Source organism: Amphiura filiformis, chromosome 3 (assembly GCF_039555335.1).
Source record: "Amphiura filiformis chromosome 3, Afil_fr2py, whole genome shotgun sequence".
NCBI lineage: Eukaryota > Metazoa > Echinodermata > Ophiuroidea > Amphilepidida > Amphiuridae > Amphiura > Amphiura filiformis.
Window position 1 is genome coordinate 22,582,402 of NC_092630.1, and position 24,582 is coordinate 22,606,983.

General features: G+C 36.7%; 1 protein-coding gene across 3 annotated transcripts in view; it reads left to right on the forward strand.

Moving 5' to 3' along the window:
- LOC140148223 (uncharacterized) overlaps positions 1-18,859 on the forward strand; it is a 52,696-nt gene extending 33,837 nt beyond the window's left edge. Inside the window, exons 2-12 of one of the 3 annotated variants that reach the window (XM_072170090.1) lie at positions 119-253; positions 1,708-1,910; positions 6,535-6,692; positions 7,501-7,766; positions 8,482-8,553; positions 8,842-9,061; positions 9,645-9,814; positions 12,735-12,838; positions 13,453-13,551; positions 15,554-15,626; positions 16,116-18,859. In XM_072170090.1, the coding sequence (XP_072026191.1) occupies positions 169-253; positions 1,708-1,910; positions 6,535-6,692; positions 7,501-7,766; positions 8,482-8,553; positions 8,842-9,061; positions 9,645-9,814; positions 12,735-12,838; positions 13,453-13,551; positions 15,554-15,626; positions 16,116-16,222 (1,557 nt within the window). In that variant the 5' untranslated portion in view covers positions 119-168 and the 3' untranslated portion in view covers positions 16,223-18,859. Of the gene's footprint in view, positions 1-118; positions 254-1,707; positions 1,911-6,522; positions 6,693-7,500; positions 7,767-8,481; positions 8,554-8,841; positions 9,062-9,644; positions 9,815-12,734; positions 12,839-13,452; positions 13,552-15,553; positions 15,627-16,115 lie in introns of all 3 variants that reach the window. The other 2 variants (XM_072170089.1, XM_072170091.1) reach the window with 2 other exon arrangements.
- Positions 18,860-24,582: the final 5,723 nt, after the last annotated feature.

Here is a 24,582-nt window from a genome sequence, read left to right on the forward strand (position 1 = left end):
CACCACTAAAACTATCCTAGCTACAACCCTGAAAATGTGGTGGAACTTGATACTGGTAATGTATATGTTATTCATCTATATGTTTAGTGAATGAATTTCTTTGTTTATTTTTTAACAGAATTGCGATTATAGAATAGAGTGCCAGAATTGGAGAAACCCGTATCAATCATGTCTCTTTACGATGGCCTTGATGTGGACACAGGGCCAAAGAAAGCTAAAACACCAGAGAACAAAGGAGGAAAGCCTGATGTCTGTAAGTTATCATGTCAAATCTTTTTCCCTTTCCCTTATTCCCTCCCCCCTCCACCAAAAAAACTAAACAAACAAAGCTTTAGAAAACAACACATAGTAGCATACAGTGGACATTGATCAGGGATAGAAATTTATATCTAAGTTAACCCTAACCCCCTAAGGGCTTTTCGGCGACAGGAAGGGAAAGAAGGAAAGAATAAAGAGAGAAAAGAAGGAAAGAAGTTGTTTGCTCTGGCTGGGATTCGAACCCGAGACCCCTCGCATGCCAAGCACTCGGTCTGCGACACTTTGCCCACGGGTCTTGGGCCGCTGGCCAGCGAAACCGTGCCTATATATATCACTTAGGGCGATTGCGTCATCACACCACGTGGGATGCATGCACGAACAGCGCATATATCAAGTAGTATTTTGTAGTATTCAGGCGGGTTAGGGTTAAGGTAATGTATAACCCTAACCCCCCTAAGGGCTTTTCGGCGACGGGAAGGGAAAGAAGGAAAGAATAAAGAGTGTATAGAAGGAAAGAAGTTGTTTGCTCTGGCTGGGATTCGAACCCGAGACCCCTCGCATGCCAAGCACTCGGTCGGCGACACTTTGCCACGGGTCTTGGGCTTCGCTGGCCAGCGAAACCGTGCCTATATATCACTTAGGGTGATTGCGTCATCACACCACGTGGGATGCATGCAAGAACAGCGCATATATCAAGTAGTATTTTGTAGTATTCAGGCGGGTTAGGGTTAAACGGGCATTTCGTTATCTACAGTTTCATCCCCCTATTTTTCTCAAAAATTTGAGATTTTTATACCACTGGAATCCTCTGGCTACATAATGTTTATACACTGTACATGTACCAAAAATTTCTTGCAGATTTCAAAATTTGTTTTGCAAAAATGTTGTCACATTTGTATAAATTGTATTGTCATATTGTCAAATATTGTCATATGTACACCAGAACGAAATTACAACAGTGATCTATGGAGCAGTATAATACACATAATCATGCATAACTCGCAAAATGCAAAATCGGAATCAACTGAAATTTTGGGAATAAGCTTTTTTCATGGATATCTGTTGAAAAATGTCATAAAAAGAGGATGCTATTGCTAGGATCACAAAATACTCCTGTAAGGAATCGGATAGCAACATTTGCACAGCATTTTTTGTTGGACATGAGAGCATATCAGACATGCGGTCACACACCAAATGCATTCTGAATACAAGGAATATCCTTCTGATATCAAATAGTTTAGATTTTTTTTAAATTAGCAATATAATATAAATTTTATAGCAAATTATGAAATATTTTAGTCCTCAAGTAAACTTTATAAATTGAGCGATATGAACCGGTACTCAAAGTGTATGTAGCTGGAAGGAAAAGCTGTCCATCATTTGAAAAAACCATGTCCTGTGGAATTTTTTATTTGTGTTGTTTACAAAAAGTATGGTCTACATCCACAGCTGGCTGGTCTGCTGGGATTCGCATGATGCAGTCACATCTACGTATGAAAAAAGCAGCTCTGACAGAAGCGCAAAGAAAGATAAGATCCGCAACTCTAGCCCCAGTGGTAGATCTGAAGAAGAGCAGTAGTCAGGAGGAAGGACCACCAATGCCTCCTCCATCATTATCGCCTCCAAGGCCTCAGTTTGGTGGACCTAAATCGGTGAGTGCAAGTATCAACTTAGTCGGTGAAATTGCATTGGAGCTTTGAAACAGTTTATCATAACAAGGTGTAATAAGAGGCTTGAGGTTTTGATCATCGCAGAATCATTATCAAAGGTATTTTACCAATTAATGAAGATTCTGTTAGGATCAAAAGCTCTGACCTTAATTAAACAGCAGGGTTCCCGTTAAGGTTTTAAAAATGTGCGTCCGTAATGACGCAAGTTTGCTGACGAGGTTGCAAAAACTTGCGTCCAGACAGATTTTTGTGCGTCCATCTGAAATTCACGATTATGACGATACACACATACCCCGGGTCTACACCTCATCAAATGTTGATTGTTAAAAAAAAAATGAAAGTGCATTTTCGCCGTGATATTCCATCTCCATTCGCTATGGTAATTTTTCTCATTTCTGTGTCAGTTTTGGTCCGAAACGTGGTCAAAAACAGGTGCAAAAACATGAGCAAAGTCTGTCAATCTGGAACAAATTTTCGTTCGAATTTTACTTCTGCATTTCTTTTTTTAAATTAACGTGCTGTTGATGCTACAAAGCTAAAACTAGCGCGCTGTCACAAATAATACGAAAAAGGGTTATCAATTGAATTTTGTCTTTAAAATTGCTTTTATTCATCGTAACAATAATACTAATAAGGAGACCTAGATTATTTATGAGAAAATAAACTTAAAATATTAAAAATTGAATATTGTCAGGTTGTGATAAATAATTAAACAAACATTACCGTAATTTCCGGAATATAAGCCGCGGCTTATACGTTATTTTTGGAGCCGCCGAAAGTCAGTGCGGCTTATACGGCGATGCGGCTTATACAGCAACGTTTGAAGCAGAAAAACACACAAGAAAAAAAAAAAAGCCCAACTCGACCGCTGGTGAGTGAGCCAATCGGCAAATTGTTCAAAGTCATCAACATCGTTTACGTAATCCTCTTTTATGTCAGTTCATTCATGGAAATTTTGATTGACAGTCTCATTGATTGACTGACATGACTTGAAATATTATCCCCGAAATTATCAACAGACGCCGCCGTCATCCCGTCCCAATTTAATCATGATCGCATTGATGGAATTATCATTCAATCATTCTCATAATTGCAGCGATTTATTAATAGGAAGTGTAAAAAAAATATTGTAAATTTTTCTTGCATTTTTAATTTCATTCTTGTACAATTGTGAAGTTTGAGTAAAAAAAAATATGGTTGTTCGTTTTTATTAATATTATAAAAGTTTCATATCTGTCATGTTTGATCGATCCTTGAAAGCAAATTATGTAGGAGGCCTACCTCACACTCATGCACTGGCGCGTTGGCGTTGGCTCTCATTCAGCCCTTAGCCAACTAGCAAATAACTTTCCATATTACTGGTAAAATGCTCCGTATTTTGTAGTAAATCACTGTACAACAAGAACAATTCACATTTTGTTTTCAAATAACTACAAGAATGAATTGGCCATTAAAATATCCACGAAAAGTTGAATTTCTGGTACCACACATCGGGTACTTTCCCCGTGTGCTTTCCCTCATTACGGTAATTATTCATACACAACCGCGGGAACCCGGTTCGGCCCATGCGCACGTTGAAGGTAGACATTTTTTGGGGTAGTCCCTCATTAAATATTCATAACTTCATTCATACCGACCGTGGGAAAGTATCAATTGATGATCTCACCAGGCCACGTGTATTATTCATGTTGGTTCTGATTTTATTCTCTGAATATGGGTTTTGTTTCATATACAATTATTTTTAAAGCAAGTTTATGGTCAAGAAGTTTATTTTTATAAAATTTGAACGAATTAAGGTTTTGTAATTTTTTAAAAAAACTTTTCTTAACCATGCGATTGGCGATTCCCGATCAAATTGATAAACAATGTGACGTGAAGGCAGTGACGTGAAGGGGAATCCCGGTGATGACGATCGACGTTTGAGATACGTTTTGATGGGGTTTCCCGACCTGCTCATCAGGGCTAGCAGTAGCACATGGCGAACGACCCCAAGACCCGGAAGATGGAGGATGCAACCTCGCGGCGCCGTGCGTGTGTGATGGACTATTTCAGCTCAGAATTAAGTCAATTATCATTGGTATTTTGAATACATAAAAATCATACAAGGATATGCTATCGCTTACGGAATTGCTGAACTGGGATTATTTTATTAATTTGGACAGTAGCCTACACAGACATTGAAGAACATTATGTAGTAGATAAAGGGTGAGAAACAGACCATTACCATAGATAATCGGTTGTCTTGTTGAGGTATGGTGAGCATGTTAAGTGCGGAGGCGAGACCCGGGCGAGCCTTCCGAGCGACTAACATGCTAACCATACCTCAACAAGACACCGATTATCTATGGTAATGGTCTGTTTTGAACCGCTTATCTTACATATACTGATGAGCCAAAATAAACGAATTTATTGTTATGGTTTATTCATTTTCCAAAAGACAAACTGGAAAAGCTGATATGATTATCTTGTGTAAGTTTAGGGTTTTCCAAAAATAAAAACACACCGAGACAGTGTAATATTCTTCCCGTGTGTCCTACGTTAGAGTCTACGAATCTTATCTAGTGTCAATTGAAAGTGATTTAATCAAATCAATACAGCATTGATTTTAACCGGAGATTCTATTCAATTCACTTGTGGTCATGTCCCACTCGATTATACATATTCGTAATATTAATAATGAATATGTAAATAGTTCAAAGGTCAAAGTGGGTGTGTTTTACCTAGACATGGCGGTAACCCATTTAACACCATAGAATTTATATTTATCTTTAATATACTTATAGAACAAATGTCCTGAACCAAATCAACGCATATTCCTGGGTACCTTCCTCGACCTTTATTGGTTGGGGTTAGGCCATGAGATTGTTGTAGTTTTTCTACATCTAGTCTCGTGGCCTGTAATGTACTGCATTTTAGGTGCAAAATATCCTTGGTTGAACTTAATTTGTAAGACCTCATGGCTCTTGTTTTGTTACCTACTTTGTCGGAATCTGCGTTAGTTGGGAGAGGGGGACAAAGGTAGATTGACATCCTCGTCCCTACTTATACAGGCTTTAAGACATAATACAAACTAATATGCATTATTCAATAAAGGTGTTCTTGGTGTCATTCAATACACACAAGTATTGTTTACCATCTTCATTTAAATCTAATATGCATAAACTTTCATAATAATTTATGCTGATCGTGTAAATATATTAAACTTTGATGCATTTTAAGTTTGTTGAAATGTCCAAAAAGTCAAATAATGTGGCCAGTGTTTCTAAAAATGAACATGTACTTCTCTTGTTCAAAATTTATTGACCTGACCAAGATTATCTTGACCTGACCAAGATTATCTTGACCTGTCCAGGATTATCTTGACCTGTCCAGATTATCTTGACCTGTCCACATTACTTGATATAATCGACAGTTGACCAGACTTTGAACAAAAGAAATACAATAGATAATGGAACAAAAGAAGAGGGCTAGACGTATATTGGAAGATAATGATCGAGTACAAGTTACATTAATTACGTCATGGATCAATATACACACAGCGCGGTATTCCCCATGTTGATACCATGCTTGAGGATCAAATAAAACGGCGACGTCAATGAAATTGACCCAATTAGTAAGTTAGGAACAACATTTAAACCATTTTGCTGATAAAATGTTGTCTGATGACATAAACTTTTATTTATTCTTAGACTTCCATTTATAGATGCACGAAATTGGTTTTAATATAATATTGGTTTACTTAAAACAAATAATTACCTCACTCCTCAGTTTGCTTTGTAGCGCCACAATCGTGAAAATAGCGCATTACAGAAGAGTATGCATGTCAAAATCGGCCGTTCGTGGTGCGGCTTATATGGCGGTGCGGCTTATACGCCGCCGTTTGAATCTTATTTTAGCATTTTTTCGGACCTGCGGCTTATACTCCGTGCGGCCAATATTCCGGAAATTACGGTAACCGCACGTTAGCGGCACGTGTTAAGTTGTAAACAAATCAATCGGGACTTCCCCAGGCCATCAAACGGCGATCGTTCGGAAAGCATGCAAAAAGTGCACGATTTCCTGACGTTGCATTTACAAATATTGCAGAATTTACTTCAATTCTTAGCAGGTGGGTCAAAATTTTGGGGCTTTTATTATCATAAAAATATAAAAGAATAAAATTTCTTATTTTTATCATCAATTAATGATAAAATTTCGAAGTTTTGCCTGCGTCCACATGCATGTGACATGGACGCAAAATACTTGATTAGCCATGTGAACTTGCGTCCAAATTTGTAAAATACGCGTCTGGACGCAATGACGCACACTAACGGGAAGCCTGTTAAACAGTGAACCATACAGGCCTTTGCTTTATCAATCTGCCCTTTAGACTTAAAAGTTATTACAGGTATATAAAGAAAAAAATAATGAGATGTGTCACAGACAAGGCAGCTTTGATAATTTTGTTGTATATATATCTGGTGAAAAAAAATCACATCATTCACATTAGAAGTAGTATTTTGGAGTGCTGACTACACAATGCAAAATTTAACTAAACATACACTTGAGTTGAATTTTCTTGAATTAGAAAGCACACATTTATAATTACTTTCAGTCATTACCCCAGGTGCAGTCACCATTTATACCTAGTGGAATGCCAATAGCATCAGATGTTGCAAAGGAGTACGATCCAGCCTACCCAAACGAATATGAAAAAGTGGTTAAAATGATGCGAGACAGAAGGAATAAAGATAGGGATATGGAAAAAGAAAGGGACAGAGACAGGTGAGTAACTCCTCAATAGATGATGTAGTAAATTAAAATGATGCGAGACAGAAGGAATAGAGATAGCGATATGGAAAGAGACAGACAGGTGAGTAACTCCTCAATAGAAGGGGTAGTAAATTAAAATGATGCGAGACAGAAGGAATAGAGATAGGGATATGGAAAACGAAGAGACATGTGAGCTCCTCACTAGATGATGTAGTAAATGTCTTCTTCATACATGATATTGATCTAAACAAAGGCAACCTCAAAATAATGCTTTTATTGTACAAAGGTATGATGACTTCATAGTTAGTGGATTTAAGATGTTTAGGATGTATGTCATGAGGGAAATATTATGCAGTGCAGAATCTGGAGAATTGGCACTTTGGTTGAGCCATTACCCATACCACATTTTCCCACATTTCTGCTTCATCCAGTAATCAACGCCAATGTATGGGAAGGTTATATTATAGCTTGATTCTTTTCAGGAGGGCAGGGGTGACTTGGTTGGTAAATTGACTTGAAAAAAACTTCCCAAACATTTGAAATGAATTGTAGGCTCTCTTTACATTCTAAACCTGCAGTTGGGTTATCATGTGTAAGTTAGTTCTTAATTACATCATCCAGAGTATATATGTACATTGTCACATTAAAAGAGAAGGTGAACCAATCAAGCTATTTTAAATGGATACAGTAATAATTATTTGATAGTTCACTTAGATTTAGTCATGCTCTATCAATGTATGTATCATTACTTCATCTTGTAATTCTTGTTTATAAATGTAATAAGATAGCTTTCCCAATCTTATAACTATCCTTTAAATAGTAGGAGAAACAGAGACAGTGACAGAGACCGTGGCAGAAATCGAGACAGAGATCGAGATATGGATAGGGATAGAGGCATGGACAGAGGCATGGATAGAGGCATGGATAGAGGCATGGATAGAGGCATGGACAGAGGCATGGATAGAGGCATGGATAGAGGCATGGATAGAGGTATGGACAGAGGCGATAGACCAAGGTCACCAAAAGGCTTCTCAAGACGACCTGATAGTGATGAAGAAGACGATGATAGAGATAGGAGAAAGAGAGGTAATTGTTGGTGTACATGTACATGTATTGTAAACACTCTTGTTTGAGTGGTCATAGCTTATAATGTGATGTATTGAATGCAATTACCTTATTCATTCTATTAACCGCCCATACTCCTATAAGCACCCGCCCAGCGACTTCACAGGGTCTCCCCGTCAGTCCGAATTTTTAGGGTTATGGTTAGGGGTAGGTTTAGGGTTTGCATTAGGGTTAGGGTTAGGAACATTCTCAAACTTCCAAAGGATTTAGAATGTGAAAATGATTTGACGCAGTTTTGTATTTGCATTATAACCAGTAATAACATCAATATTTAGGATATCTTGGCCGCCACTGCCTGCCAAGAACATTTCTGAGGTACTTCCCCCTGGACCCCAACATCACCTGAACATTACCCACTAGCATCTTTCATAAATGCACTCTGCTTCACAAAGGCAATCTATACTCTGATCAGGGACTCATAACATCGTGGATTGATATAGAATGGCGTGCACACACCTGGGTGCAGCACCTACGTGAACTGCGGTTTGTGTATTGCGTGACTGACAAGCACTTTGTGAATTTACGTGGGTGTAAGTTGGGACTAAGTTGTGGAACATCCATCTATCTCCTAGCTATTTTATTAATATTTCCAAGTGTTTCTGTTGTACCAAACTGATGTCCAACTTACGATGTGTATTACTTAGCCAAATATACCATCTTTTGTATTATATTTCAGTGACATCCAAAGCAGCTATTGCCCCACCATCATCTCTCATCATGGAAGATTCTGTTGTTGCAGAAGACCATTGTAAGTCATTGAATTTGGGTAATTTAGTGTTTCTAGACAAAACCAGGAAAATATAAGGAAGTACTTCTGACCAATATATTTTAAGAAAGTCAGTGTTATTCATAAGTTACCTTTTTGCAACAAAATGAAGTGGAAAACAGTTTAATACAGTGGATATAATGGGGAGAAAATTATATTTAGAAAATGATCTGTTTACATACATATACTAGCTAATTTAGTAAACTTGGCAACCTGCCAAAACCACTCCCAAATCAAATTGACTGATTACTCATTTTACCATATGTACAGTTACACCACCACCGCCACCACCAGGAGGTAAGAAGTCTGGAATGACAATAGGTGACTTGATGAACAGAAGGAAGGCAGGAGGAGGATCATATGATCAAGATCCAGAGAGATCAAGAACACCACCTCCTGGTAGCAGGTTTGAAGATCCAGAAGATGAGTTTGGAAGACTTTCATCATCAGGGTCCAGACAGAAGAGTTTCCAGGCCCCTGTGGGCTTAGGGTAAATTGATTAGATTTGCCATAATTCCAGCAAAATTTACTCTGGATTTAGCAAAATTAGCACTGGAAAAATAAATAAACCGAGACAATTATATTTGCCATGGTTTCAAATCATCTAATTTGTGTAATTAACACTAACTTCAGATATAAATTATGTTGGAATTATTTTGAAAGATGTGCAAAAAATGGTTGTTTTTTATTGAATTTTGACCATAAAACAGACTACGAAGGAGTCAAGAAATGCACAGTAATTACAGATGAATTAAAGATTGTTTATGTCATGACTTGATGCATGACCATAGAGTCTAACTGCCTTTCACTCAATCAAGCAAGCATTGCTATTTATATAGCATCAGTGAAACCAAATCAACCAGTAGCGGGTTTCTTTCATTACTATTTTGAAGTAAATCATTTATGCAGTCTGGTTGCTTTCATTACAAAATTTATAAATTTAAAACTTTGAAGTATCATTTGATTGGCTAGATTAGTTGATGTAAAAGATTTTGGTAGAAAAAAACTTTGCAATATCTAAAGTACTGAATTCAAATTATTTCTGTCTCATCTGATTGTGTGTCCATATACAGAGCCGATTCAGTAGCAGCTAAGATCATGGCCAAGTACGGGTTCCAAGAAGGCAAAGGACTGGGCAAGCACGAGCAAGGTCTGAGTACTGCGCTCCAAGTGGAGAAGACGAGTAAAAGAGGCGGCAAGATTATAGAAAGTAAAGCAGGTAATGATCCAGATGCCATGACAGGTACGTATGTATCATCAGGGCCAGCGACACCTGCTGCGTGCTGCTTCTGCTTGCTTCTATTGCATAGCTGTGGCTATATATGCACATTATGTACCGCTTGGCATGGCATTCTATTATATTTTTTTCTCAGTTTTTGTTCATACACTTTGTTCATTCTGACATGCATGGGAGATTGATATGACCTAAATTTGAGTATTTGAGCCAGATGTGACTCAAACGCCCTGTTCCGATGAAAGCATCAAGCATGGGAGTTTTAGCTGGGCAGTAATCTGTTAAATGGTAACGCATGTGTCCTATGGTCCACCAGACTTTATTAATTTGCTTATCGGATTCTGAAGTATTAGATACTAAATGATGGCTTATAATTGCCTCTTGATGTTACAACTTTTGTCTGGTCCAATCATCGAAGAAGTATTTTTTGTCTTTTTGTTCAGAAAATAAGAAAACAATCTTTTTTTTTCATTGTTTGAACAAATGTTTATGGTGAATGTCTAGTGTGCTCTGACTTTACAATTATAAAGAGAACTAAATTATACATTTACAAAGAGCTTTATTTGCAAGCAGTGTTGGTTCATTTGGTTGCTGCCCTAGCTCTAACTGATATGCCTCAAGTACTTGATTTGGGTCAGATAGGTATCCTATTTATATGTTGGTATAAAGCTGTTGTATGTGTATGTTTCATTGAACCAGACATGGTGAGCTTAGACTCCACCATGTTTGTGTGTCTCTCATGGAGGGGAAAGTAATACTGTAATGGATTGTTTTTGCAAGTGCCCAGCAAACGTTTTTACCATCTGTGTATAATTCCAATTATGCTCACTAAGCGCTGCATATATATTGAAAACAATCGCAATACTCATGCATTGAGCGTCATTTATATTTTCATATGAAAAATGCCAGATTTTTTTTTGTCCCCAGGAGTTACAATCCAATATGGTGGGTTTTGCATTGTGCTATGCATGGGGCTATACAAAATCCAAGAGTTCTCACAATTTAATTTCTTTGTTGTGGTGGATGTGGTTAAGGGTGTGCCTAATTTCCTCATAGAATGTGTGTGTATCAATGATTGGCAATCTCATATTATACCACTTGTGACAGGTAAACTTATGAAATTAAACACAACTGTTATGCTAGTATACACCTTTACTCTGTGATTGTATGACATCACCGGTGTTATAATACGCGATTGCCCAACGATTTTGCAATGAACCATGGTCAATGAGTTATGAACTTTGATCTTAAGAAAGGGACAGGAGATGGGTATTTACATAGCAGACAATTGTCCAGTGCATGCTAATTTCAACATCAAATCATGCAGATCAGTGTTTACATTCAGTATTTAACTGTTGCATTTAGAAGTTTGAAATTTTAACCATTTTAGTTGCATAATTTATTTTGAATTTGAATTGAATAAATAATATAATTGAATTTTGAATTCATTGCAAATAATTCTTAATACCTAAGGTTACAAAGTTGCATTTTTTGCCATACATCCCACCATCACCATAGGCACTTATATTGCAGGTAAGCAGTCTTTGCACCATTTCTAAATCAGGAGGGGTTTGTCACTACATTTTTCTATTCACTTCTAAGTTGCATGTTTTAAAAAATAACTGAAAATATGCTTGGTCACCCTGCAATGAAAGCCAGAATGGCATTGTTGTGGTTAAATAACAAATCTTGGAATGATTTCGAGTTACTGTCACCATGGTCACTGACATACTACATTAACAAATTCCTATTGGCTGCTGCCTCAAGAGGTACACTGCTGCCCAGCTACATCATTGGTACTCTAGAGTGCCAGTGTGGGTACTCTAGAGTACACACATCGGAATTGCATTTACAGTACACACACTGGTACTGGATTGGTTCTGCACTGGTACTCTAGAATCTCGCCACAAAGTAGCTAGGCAGCAGTGTACCTGTGGGGTCGGTTACGTAACTCCCTGGTAACTGGATCACACACCTTTTGGAATATGTCGTAGACTTTGTGTTGCGATCATTTCGATCGTGGTGCAGAACTCAAAAGCATGATCCAGTTGGCATAGTGATAATCGGATTACACGTAACACTTCACTGGCAAATAGGAATCTGGTAGTGTATGATTGAGACAGTAATATATGGAAACTATGCAATTTAACTCTATGGAATTGAACACAGGCAGAACGGAAAATACATGAGCTTTCATATATGAATTAAGTTTTAGTTATTTTGGTTAACTAATTTCTAAAAAAGAAAAAAGATTTTAGTTCCACATGGGTGTGTTCAAAACATTGCTAATGTTATCAGTTAATACTTTATGCATGGAACTCTTGCCAGATATTGTTCAAGTAAAGAGTTCATCATTCATAATAAAGCTAACACTGCACAAGTAATATTTCCTTTGCCATAACATAAATTAAAAATTATAAATCTTATTTAGAGAGAACGAGGTAATCGGTATGTGCTTGCATAATATTGATGCATTAAATACAATTGCTCTGGAGAGGAGAGTTTTAAAAAACATCAACATTTTGCATTATTTGTCTTATTTGTTGGGCAAGATGTGTATGTATTACGCTGATTTTATTTAATTTCCCAAAGCTTACTGTTATTAAAACCCTGATCACATGCAAGTGCATTTAATTTCATGATATATATCTACAAAGTAACCACTCTTACCTCCAGCTTTGCAAGCTATATTATTTTCTTGATCTATCAGTGAGTATCTTAAAGTAGCAATATTTATTCAACAAATGAAAGGAAACTGGCACCAGATGTATATATGTGCACACATGTAAAGTGTGCTGAGGCTTTTGGATCAACATCTAGGCGTTGTGCCTGTGCATAGCGCACTACGAATCACTGGGCTTTTTTTTAATGTTAAGGGAATTACAGTTAAGTGTAAACTAACTTGTTGTATTCAATGTGTTTTATACAGAGCCAATTATGCCACCACCAATGTCAAGTGGTCCTCCAAAGGGAGCCAGTGGAAATGATATAACAGCAGTCATGAAAAATCCTAGCAAAGTAGTTTTATTAAGGGTAAGCAGTCTCAGGTGATAATTTTGAAAATGATTGATTAGTGGTTTTGAATTGAGTACCAGATGGTTTGAATACATTGTATCACAAGTATTGATATTCTTCAATTTAAATAATAAATTTTGCCTGTGATTATCCAGAAAACACCTGTCTGGGACATTGTTAGTGTGACACCAATTGATGAAATTGTGTAAATTAAAAGATTATTTGCTGGAAAATAGCGGCCAATAATCGACTCACAAACAATGTGGCAGTGGATGTCGCTGCAAAATTAGTTTTATATGCACTTGATCGTGAAAGTTAGTTTTTTGGATTAGCTACACTGATAAATTAAATCTGTACTATAAATTGGGGCATTATCAGCAAACTTGAACAGACAAGTTTCATAAGCTCTTTGCACGAATGGATTTACAATTCATACACTTAAAGTTGTCTCAATTACATATATTGTTTAGTGTGAAGTAAGATATTTTCTATGCTTGCTTCAAGAGTGTAGTGCGTTCAGTTCAATTTCAAGGAGAATGATATAAACAATGAAAATAATAAGTGTAAATAATTCATTTTTCTTTATGCCTTTATCTATCTGATGAACCATTTTTTTGTTATTCTCTATGTAGAATATGGTTGGTCCTGGTGAAGTAGATGATGATCTCCAGCCAGAGACAGCAGAAGAATGTAGTAAATATGGACCTGTGGCAAAGGTCATTATTTATGAGGTAAGTGCAATCTTCTTTATTAGACTTCTACACAGGCATTCTATATTGCAAATGCAGATCATAAAAGTGCATTCACTTTGGTTCTCAGGGCTTGATATTTGAAGTTGGATATTATTGATGAATGTTTATTTACTAAAATTGATGTTGCTGATGAATATGAGACACAGCAATCATTGCAACATTGAAATGAGAAAATATACTGGTGTATACAAATACATGGTCATTACAATTGTTTAATTCAATTATCACCCCTCAAAGTTCATTGGCCATTTGGCTGGTTGGAGTCAATTAATGATTTTCTGTCAAAATGAAAATGTCAAATCGAAGGGTCAGTGCCACAAAGACGTAACTCCATTTTTTGCGAAAAAATGCGATTTTGATATCAACATTTTTAGAAACATGAGCACTTTCCAATAAACACATAAAGTAACTCCATTTAGCACCCCATTGAAATCAATGGCCAGTGAAACATAGACTTAACTACATAAGTCGATGTGGACCATTATCTTTAAGCACATTTTTCTCAAAATGGCCAAAGTGCAAAATGGAGTTACTTCTTTGTGTCACTGACCCCTTGAAATGAGCTTGTTAAAATTCAATTGACACCAATCTATGCTATACAGAACTTCGCAGTGTATCACCCCAAGTTACACAGTTCATTAGCCATGTGTTTAGGGAGTACGGTAGGATGAACTAGTTTCCCTTATTTATATGATGATAACATTAGCCACAAAGTGGAGGGAAAAGTTTGTATAGAGGCCCTGCATGAAATTATTGATTGGCTCCAAACAAAGGATTTGAGCCGGTGTCCTTCACCGTAGTTATGGTGGAGTGCAGTCCATTCAATCAAATGTTGTCATCAACCTATTTGATCGTAGTGCAGGGTTATGTGTGTGAGACGAACTGTCACGGTAGATTGCAATCATGCTTTTGTTGAATGCATTTGAGTAGTCCGCCATATTTACGGGATAATACGTCACATGCAAGGCCTCTATTGACACTTGGTAGTATTTTATGGTTACTTCAAAATGTGTAGATCATTTCAACATTTACTGATAAGAACTAGAGCGATAACCGCACCATAGCTGAACCATGTGGCTTTGGCAGTATATTGTGGTAGGCCTATACCACTGTCATCAATTTCAGCTCAATTGAAGCATTTTGAAAACTTGACATTTGACCCCTTTATTGCCCCTTAATGACCTTAAATGAATTTTAAAATATTTTAAACATGTTTAGAATGTCATAAGGATCATTATGTTTAAATTTCAGCTCAATCGGAGCATTTTGGAAAACTTGACCTTTGACCCTTAATGACCTTAAATGAATCTTAAAATGTTTTTAAAATGTTTAGAATGTCATAAGGATCATTGCATATAAATTTCAGCTCAATTGGAGCATTTCAAACACTTGACCTTTGACCCCTTTATGACCCCTTAATGACCTTAAATGAATTTAAAAATATTTTTAAATGTTTACAATGTCATAAGGATCATTGCATTTAAATTTCAGCTCAATTGGAGCATTTTGAAAACCTTGACCTTTGACCCCTTTATGACCCCTTAATGACCTTAAATAAATTTTTAAAATGTTTTAAACATGTTTAGAATGTCATAAGGATCATTGCATTTAAATTTAAGCTCAATCGGAGCATTTTCGGTTAAAATTACTTTTTTTTTTACCCCTGTGACCCCAGGATGACCTCTGACATTTGGAAATATTTTTATTATATTCTTTATGTTTTCCTCTTTCATTTGACACCACTCATGGGGTTATACCTTCGTGGCATTTAGAGATATGTCCATTTCAGACCAAATGGTTAGTCAGTTAGTAAGCTAGTAAGTAAGCTAGTAAGTAAGCTAGTAAGTAAGTAAGCTAGTAACATTCACTCATATAGGCTGATACCATTTCATGGTTCAGCAAAAATACAACATGTTAACCTTGACAGAACTCTTCCGTCAGATAAATCAATCTTATTTTTTCCCTTCTATTTATATTTCAGACACCTGGTGCTTCACCAGATGAGGCTGTCAGGATATTTGTAGAATTTCATAGAATTGAATCAGCAATTAAAGGTCAGTTGAAATATTGCAAAAGTGAGGTGGATGTTTGGAAACTGATACTTTCTGAATAGATTCATGGGGTTTGAAGATACAGAAATGTGAAGATTCTTACAAACAAACCCAAAATTTACTCACTAGTTTGACATTTTTGAATATTGATGGATGATTCTTTTTTCCATGTTAGAAAGTGTAACTCGAGCACAAGAGACATTATTAAGGAGTCCATGTGGATATGAAAAAGAGGAACCAATGTCACGAACTGTGATAATTGGGCCCACCATCTAAGCATCTAAGAGTTCATATTTGAATGCATACTGTAGCCATTGCAAGACATGAGAATCTAGATTGATATCTAGCTTAATGTACCTTTATTTTGTTTTCAAATTTTGTGTACTTGTTTTTTATTCAGATTTATAGATCTCGTGTATATTATTCTTATTATTAGTATTATTTCTGTTTTATTGTCTTAATTATGATCTCTCTGTTTCTCTTTATTTTCAGCTGTTGTGGATTTAAATGGTCGGTACTTTGGTGGACGTGTAGTAAAAGGTGGATTCTATGATCCTGCCAAGTTTAGTAATCTTGAACTAAATGCTAAAGTCAATTAGTCAATACCATAGATACTTTTATTTTTACGTACTTCAATCATTGTACTGCAACTGAATTGACATTTTGGTATTTGACTCGGTAATGGATCATTATAATTGGCTTTCTTACTGCCTGCACATCTCAAGCAGAAGAACAAGTATAGTCTCTGAAACTTGGATAACATCAAGCAGAACCAGAAATATGATGTTATGTTGACATTCAAATCATGTTGCCAAAGCCCTGACATATTACTCTGCTGTTTGCAGTGGAAGCACCAGAATTGTTTTCAGGGGACAAGGCCTTAAATGGTGCAATTTTTCATGATTTATTTGCCGGGGGCAGGGATGCACCATTCTACCAGTGGCATTGCAACTGGCCATTGTTTGTACATTGGATTCATCATTGCTTATTGTAAAAATGTTGTCTAATGCAAATGAAGAAATTATGAAAATTCCATACAATTTTTGATTTTCAATATCTCAAGATTTTGAACGTCCAAAGAACTTTGGCAGAACCTGCCCCCCTAAACATCTAATATACTCTAAATATTGGTCCATGTATTTAAATAGGACAAGGTGAAATGTGGCACATGCAATTGTTATACATTATATTTGCTGACATGCCAAATGACATGTACTATTTTAGGTTTCTTTTGTTGGAATGTCATACTGAACTGTGCCAAAACAGCAAACTATCTCCTTGTTAGTTTAGACAGTATTTGGGTGTGAATATGTAGCACCATCAAACAAAATGAGTCATGCCTCCTAGACTGAAATTTAGAGATATAGTAAAAAGATGAGTACATTATTTCTTTTGTTGTTTCTTTGAGTGGTAATAATACACATTAATCTAAAAACCTTGAAGTAGAACTTAAATTGAATTTAGAAGCAGATTATAGCCCTTTTACATGTAATTGTTAAAGAACTAAAGACTCATTTTGCTTGATCTGTGGTGCATTTCACAAAGTTTTTAAACTCATTGTATCTTAAATAACTGTTGAAGTTACAGTCGCTGGCAATTCCTCTCGCAATTCAGTCTTTATCATCATTCTTTTACACCCACTTACATCTTGTAGCATAATGTTGTATAGAAGTGCAGGGGTCTTGTTTGACTAATTGAATCACTCCATGAAATGTCTGCACCCTATTTGCTGAACAAGCCATTTTGCAATGCATGTTTCCCAATGTGTGTCACACATTTAATAGGAAATGTTGTTTGGTGTGAAAGGACACTGCCAATGCTTGTGATTTTACATATTCCTGCTATTATTCACCATCTTTATGAAATTGCTGTTGAATATCAATGTATCATTGTAAATTTATAGGTTAGTAACTGTGTATTACTTGTTGAGAGTGAAAGTGTGCAAACTAATGACGCGTACCGAGATTTTGATACATCTAATGCACAAGTCCTGCATTTCTCAATTGCAAGCGACAAGTAATACGCATTTGTTAACATATTTCATACTCAAGAAAAACAGCGATCTTTGCTATTATAACAAAAAAATTGTCACATGTTGAAAATGACACAAACACAACCAAAAGCACTGTGCAGAGTGTGCGCCCCTGTCGAATCCATACACTCCTGTCACTTTTCTAATGTTTGCTTTGATTGGTTATCACTATCCAAGAGTGTATGAATATGTTACATTGCAAAATGGATTAATATTCTTTACAAGGATTCAATAACTTGGCAAGGGTTGTAAATGTATGCGATATCAACCAAGATTTACATACTTTCTCACCTCTGTTGAGGAATATGTATATGGGTAGTAGCTCTCTGTACCAGGGACTCTCAACTTTATTTGTTTGGGGGGGGGGGGCCCTTAAAAAGTCAAACACATTTCAAAAGTTTTTGCTTGAGGGCCAAATGCAGCACAGTTTATTATATTTTCTTGTACATTTTAAAGTTGGTCAAGGGTCAAATATCTGTAATTAGCAGGCTGAATTTAGCCCACAGGCAACCTGTTGAGAACCCTTGCTCTATACAGTAATTTGTCATTCAGGAATTGCTCATCAGATGGGAAAAAATGTCATATTTTTCTGCTGTCTAGTCTTGATTTGACTACCTGTTTTTTCTATTATTGTCTAGTACTTTTAGTTTTCATGCTTTGTATATACATGTAATATAATGTCTCATATTGTACTAAATCTTAAATGGGATTCGTAAAATATAATATTCTTCACAGCAGTGTGAAGTAAACAGTATTCAAGTTGTATAGTTTTTAACTTGTCTGTAATGTTTGAATAGTTTCGGGAAAAGTAAAAATATGACAGGTTTTATTTATTTATAACATTTGGTCGAAGCCAGGCTAATCCCAATAGTGCTCAGGGGCTACTAAATTCAAGGGATGCCATCCGGATATGACGGGACAGGGATATGGAAAGAAGTCCGATTTTAGATGCAGGAGGAAAACCGGAGTACCCGTAGAAAAACCTGGGAGGACGAGCACGGATCCGCAACCAAACTCACATGTGGCGCCGCGGGGAATTGAACCCCGGCCACAGCGGTGAGAAGCGAGTGAGAAGACCACTACACTAACCCGCCCTCCCAATAGCATTATGCAGGAGGAAAACCGGAGGTCTAGGCGGTCTTAGTTTTGCAAATTATGAAATTTAGATACAAGCAAATAAACTGCATAAAAAGGACTGTTGTTCATAAAATGCAGTTACTAGTATATGAAGAAATCATCACTCAATAACAAAACTTGGACAAAGATGGATAACAGACTGCTCAGTGCCAGAAGTGGGTAAGTGCAATTATAGTTCTCCTGTGAATATATATGACAATTTACACACAATACATTGTACTCATCTACACATGGTAGCTATTGCACTTGCCCACTTCTTGCACTGAGCAGTTGACTTATTCTGCAAATTTTGACTCTTCACATAGCACACTGTAATTTGATGCCTCCAAGTTGTACTCATTTGAATGAGTAAAGGAGAATTTCAAAACTGACCTAATATAAAAGGTTTCTTAGCATGCCAACAAGGCAATAGTGCAAACCTCTTAATCCTTGTGCAAAAGTCATGAAAAGGTGCTCTGATGAGTTTAATGGCTATCATTTGTAAATTCTTGCCTTTTGCCATGTACGTTAATGGCCATATGTGACATGATCAAAGTCACATGTCGAACCTGGTCGAAAATGAGTTTTACATATATTTCTAAAGAGGACACGTAGAGCTTTCAGAAACTGAAAACCCCATGTTGATACGACTTTTCGTTACAAAGTTATGTCAATTTATCAATCGCTGAAAACAATATAAAACAAAAGAATTTAACACTTTCTTTGCCAATATCTCAAAATCAATATTAGCAACATCTGACTCATTTCCCGTGATCGTGTCACATATTTCATTTAAATCAACTTGAATTGCATTAAATGAAGCATCAAAATGTGCAGATCATCTCAATGATTTCCATGTAATACCTTTCCATGTTCTTATTGAGATTCTGAGTAGTTGCCTCTGATTAAAAGTGTAACAATACTTTTTGTGTACAGTGTATAAGACGCACAACTAATGTTGCACATACTGAAGCGGCTACATATATAAACTTGAATTACAGAATTGTCAACATAAGACCGGTTGGTTATGATCACAGATTATTTTCCCCCTATAGGACATCTGGCTTCCTTGTGAGTGACATCAGTACTTTGTAGGAGTTACTTTGCATGTGCACTAAATGCACCGCCTTTGATCATGCATGTAAACACACCAGTTCTTTGAATCAATGCCAAATTTAGTACTGTGGACACATGAGCATGCACTGACGCCACTCTCTTGAGGAAGCCAAATGGACAATAGTTGGTCTATGAAAGTTATCATTGACCATGATTTGAACCTAGGAGATGCAGGACTCTGAATCTGTGCTTTTACCAGCTTGGGCCCATTTCACAAAAACTTATGACCGATCTTACAATTGATTTACCATGTATATAAACACCTAAATCAATCAGAAGATCAGTCTTTGTGAAACTGGCCCCTGAGCTATCAGGAAGGTTGTGACATTGCTCATAGCAGGTAAAATATATCCCAAGAATCTCTTGCAACAAGCATGGAGGGGGGAGATAATATTAAAGTTCCTCAAACCTTAATATTATCCCCCTTGAAAGTGCATTTGGTAAGATTGCAGATATACAAAAGGATCTGACATATGTTAGCCACAGCATATCTTCTAATGGACTCCCTCATCATGATCATTTTCCTGTATGCATGCAAGACATGGACTTGATAGCAGACTGAGAGAAGATAATGCAAGGTTTATATCATGGTCGAGCTGACATCCCACAAAAAGGGAGAAGTGTTGTGCCTTCTTTGTCAACCTGCTTGAATGAGATGGGCCAGGTGATGGAGAGGTACAATGAGGTAAGTACTAATTTTCTAGGTATTGGAAAATTTAAACCCTTTCCTGGATGTGCAAGTTGAAGCAGCATACTTATTTGACTGACAAAGCAGGTGGATGTCAGTTCATAAGAGCAATGTCGGGGATTATAGATCACAATTTTTCAATCGATGGGGAGAGATGAGGTCCCACCAGGTCCCACCGAGTCTCCTACACAGGTTACGCTCCCTGTGGAGGGGCGGAACCAAACTGGCTGATGTGGAGACTAAGCCAGTTTGCGTCGGTCTGATACTCGTCTATCCTCGTCTTTGACCATGCGCAGATCTGGCTGGTCAGGAAGATATTTAATATCCCTAATTTATAATATGCCTACCAGTTCCACCGTATAACCGATTTGCTAGAGAATATTTGTTACCATGTTTAATAAATTCGTATTAATCGATAATAAAAATGTGGCCAAATGTATATTTGTGTACATAGTGTGTGGATCCACTCTTCTACGGACTTGGCTACTAAGCATGTCGGGAAGGATATGGCGGTATGCTGACCTGGGTCAATATGTTCTGGGCAGATGAGGTCCCACCAATTGCCTACGACCTTATGTGCGATCATGTGTGACAGGCAATTCCCGATAATAATAGAGGTTCCCTGGACAAAGGCACAAGTGTGTTAACATGCAGCAGCATTTTTCTTGATGTAGGTCTCTTAAAGGGTTAACAGCACATCTGGATTTATTCATAAAGTGTAACACAATCTCAGCATTTTATGGCATAACATAATCCATGATAATAAAAGTGTCCAACTCGCCAAGGTCCTGACCATCTAAAAGAACATTGTGATATGTAAGGACAAGGTAACCTGCCCAAATCATAGTATAAACATTTACTATTAGTTCCTGCACATTGCCAGTTGACCAGGCCAACGATTGTGGACCTTTAAGCTTGAAAAGTGACCAACATACTGCTAGCCTATTCCATTTTAAATAATTTTAATATATTATGAAAGTCAAGGATTTGTAGACATAATAATAAATAATTTCACATTTCAAATTCAAACTGTGCTATTTTCATAGTTTAATTAATTCAACATACAACTTTTCAATTTAAAAGGATGAAAAATTACTTTACAGAATGAGCCTTTTCAATCCAGTTGATACATAAAAGTTCGGTAAAATCTTGATTTAAAAATGTAAACGTGATCTAAAGAGCATTTCTGGCAATTAAAGGGGCATTTCATGATCCAAAGCATCATCCCCCCTGCCTTTCACAAAAAAGATTTTTATACCACTGGAAACCTCTGGCTTCATTATGTGTTAGTATAAAAAAATCCTTGCAGATTAATTTGTTTAAAATATCGTGAAATTTGAATTACGTTCTGGTATACCAGAACGAAATTATAACACATTGTCATTGCCGTATAATACACATAATCAAGCATAACTCGCAAAATCAAAATCAACTGAAATTTTGGGAATAAGCTTTTTTGAAAAGGGGTATAATCCTTCTTGTCTTCCATGAGCAACGGGTATAATCTTCCTTCCAGGAGCAACCACTGTGCATGATTGACGGGCTATTCCATTGCTCGTAATAGGGTAGTGTATTTTAGCGGGACAATGCTGGATGGTGCACGCGCGCGTGCACGATGTGCAAGGTAGACTTTCGCCAAGACTTAGCATGTGGTTGCATTTAAGGCATCATATACGATTTTATACTATTTTAGATTTTCAATTAATAACAAAATAATAAAATAGCATTTAAAAATTATAGGCTATTAATAGGCCTATTTATTATCGCACGCCATGGTAACAATAAAAAAAAAATGGCACTTTCCGAAAAATTTGGGAAACAAATTAATTAAAAAAAAAATAAATAAAAAAAATCTTTATTAAACCAAATTTTCATGAAATTGAGGGCCATCAATAAACCAAAATGCACCCGAATCTGTCGCACATCCCCGTAGTAGGCCTACCCTCCTTTCCACCCCCGTTAAACTAGACGTGTAATATAACCGCCACAAGTATTTTTTTTTACCTGTAGGCAAGCTCACCCCTACACCTACAGTCGCAATAGTTCTAGCCCAGATAGCTTTTAACTCACGCCTACTAATAACGTACTTTCATCAAGTGATGGCGCTATAAGGTTTACCACGGAAGCTGTTTGGTTTACCGTGGAAGAAGATTATACCCTATATGGCTTTTTTCATGGATATCTACTGGAAAATGTCATAAAAAGAGGATGCTGGAATCACGAAATACTAGTTAGAGGCAGTGTATAAGCTGCCGGTCACTTTAGATGGGGAGTGTGCTCCTGGGACAGGCAAAAGTAATGCTGTGGACAGATACTACATTATAATTGTAGGTGTTGAGAAAGGCTGTTGACGTTTTTAGTGGGCCAGATTTGCAAAACAAGGCCATGGCAACACATATATATTTAAACTCTTTGAACCCCCAGTACACTGTAGAAGTCTGGTAAATGTAGGACAGGTTATGTTATTCAAATGATGGGCAAGCCTCAATTTTTATTACTAAAGCCCTGGTTATAGGTAATTCAAGTAATTCTTAGCTACTAGCGGTCACCCATCTTTCATGGTTCGTAAATAAATGTAATTTTACAAATGCATCAACACCCTCCGCGTTTTTATTGCGAACATTATTTTACCAACTCCCTAATTTATTACCGACTGATCAGTCGTTTCATTTACTTCATTTTAATCAACTTCTTCTTTGTTGCCCCCCTAATAATCTAAGGGTTATTGATTTAAAACTTGGTATTTAAGATTTATAATAGTGATTTCCTTTCATATTTAATCAAAACAGTGGTGCAAATTGCATGCTTCTACGATTTTGTCATCAAAAATCAAGTTTGTCTTTTTTTGTGTACAAATGGGATTTTTCATATTTCTTAAGGGTGTATTCACACATCATGACATAATATGTTGCTACTATGGAGACAATTGGTATACTTCTAAATATATAAAACTGGAGAATCGCAGTAGATGTTGATATCAAGAACAAGAAAATTTGCCCCGGAAATTTGCTCAGTATAGAAATTTCAGGGAGGTTCCAACAACCCCCTTCTTTGGTAGACGTGTTACAAAAAGTTCCTCCGGTAGACAAGGTTTAAAGACATATAATTACCTGCTTGATATAACTTTGCTAAATACCCAGGGTGTCAAATAAAACAAAAACCGTACATAACTATAAATTACTTTTTATATATAAATATTAAAACTTCTGTCAGTTGCCTATGAGACAAGTGCTCTATTCACTCAGATTTACGAGTATTAGCTCTGTCATTAAAAATGGTTCAAATTGACAACAGAAGCCATAAACCTGGAAGGTATGTATAACTTCTGTATCATAGTGAACCCTTTACATGCTTTATGTATCCACTGTTTAAGCATTTTATTTACCTGCTTTGACAGCAAATGTACCACTTGGAGTTTTAATCATTGTCTAATAATCACAAACTGAGAACAATCACAAACTGTCCACTTCTGGATACACATTCTGTGCACTTTGCTTAATGATGTCTTTCTAATAATTGCTTTTTTACACGACCTTGCGAACAAGTTGCTCTTTTTGTTTCCTCTGCAGACCTAAGTTCAAATTGACTCTAGGTCTACTCTGAAGACAAGTTCTGTGTCTATTATGCCATTTGCTATTAAATGACCTTGTCTTTAAGTTTGTGTTACATCTTTTATACTTGCAAGTATGCCTCTGAATTTCATGTGCAGATAGTTTCTTCGCAAGTGTAACAGCTGTCATGTTTAACTCGGGATGCAACTCAATGTCACACGTTTTGTCAATGACACTGAGAACTTCTATATCATCATCAGGTTCCATTTCATCATCGGGCTTCATCATATCACCATCCCCATCACTACCGATATTGTTTGCATCCTCATTCCCAATGTTGCCTTTACTCTGATCAACACTAGATGGTGCCTCCAGCATGTAATTCCAGTCGTAAGTTTCTGTTTCATCACCATCGCTACATTGATACTTACTTTCACTGTATTCAGTATCATCATC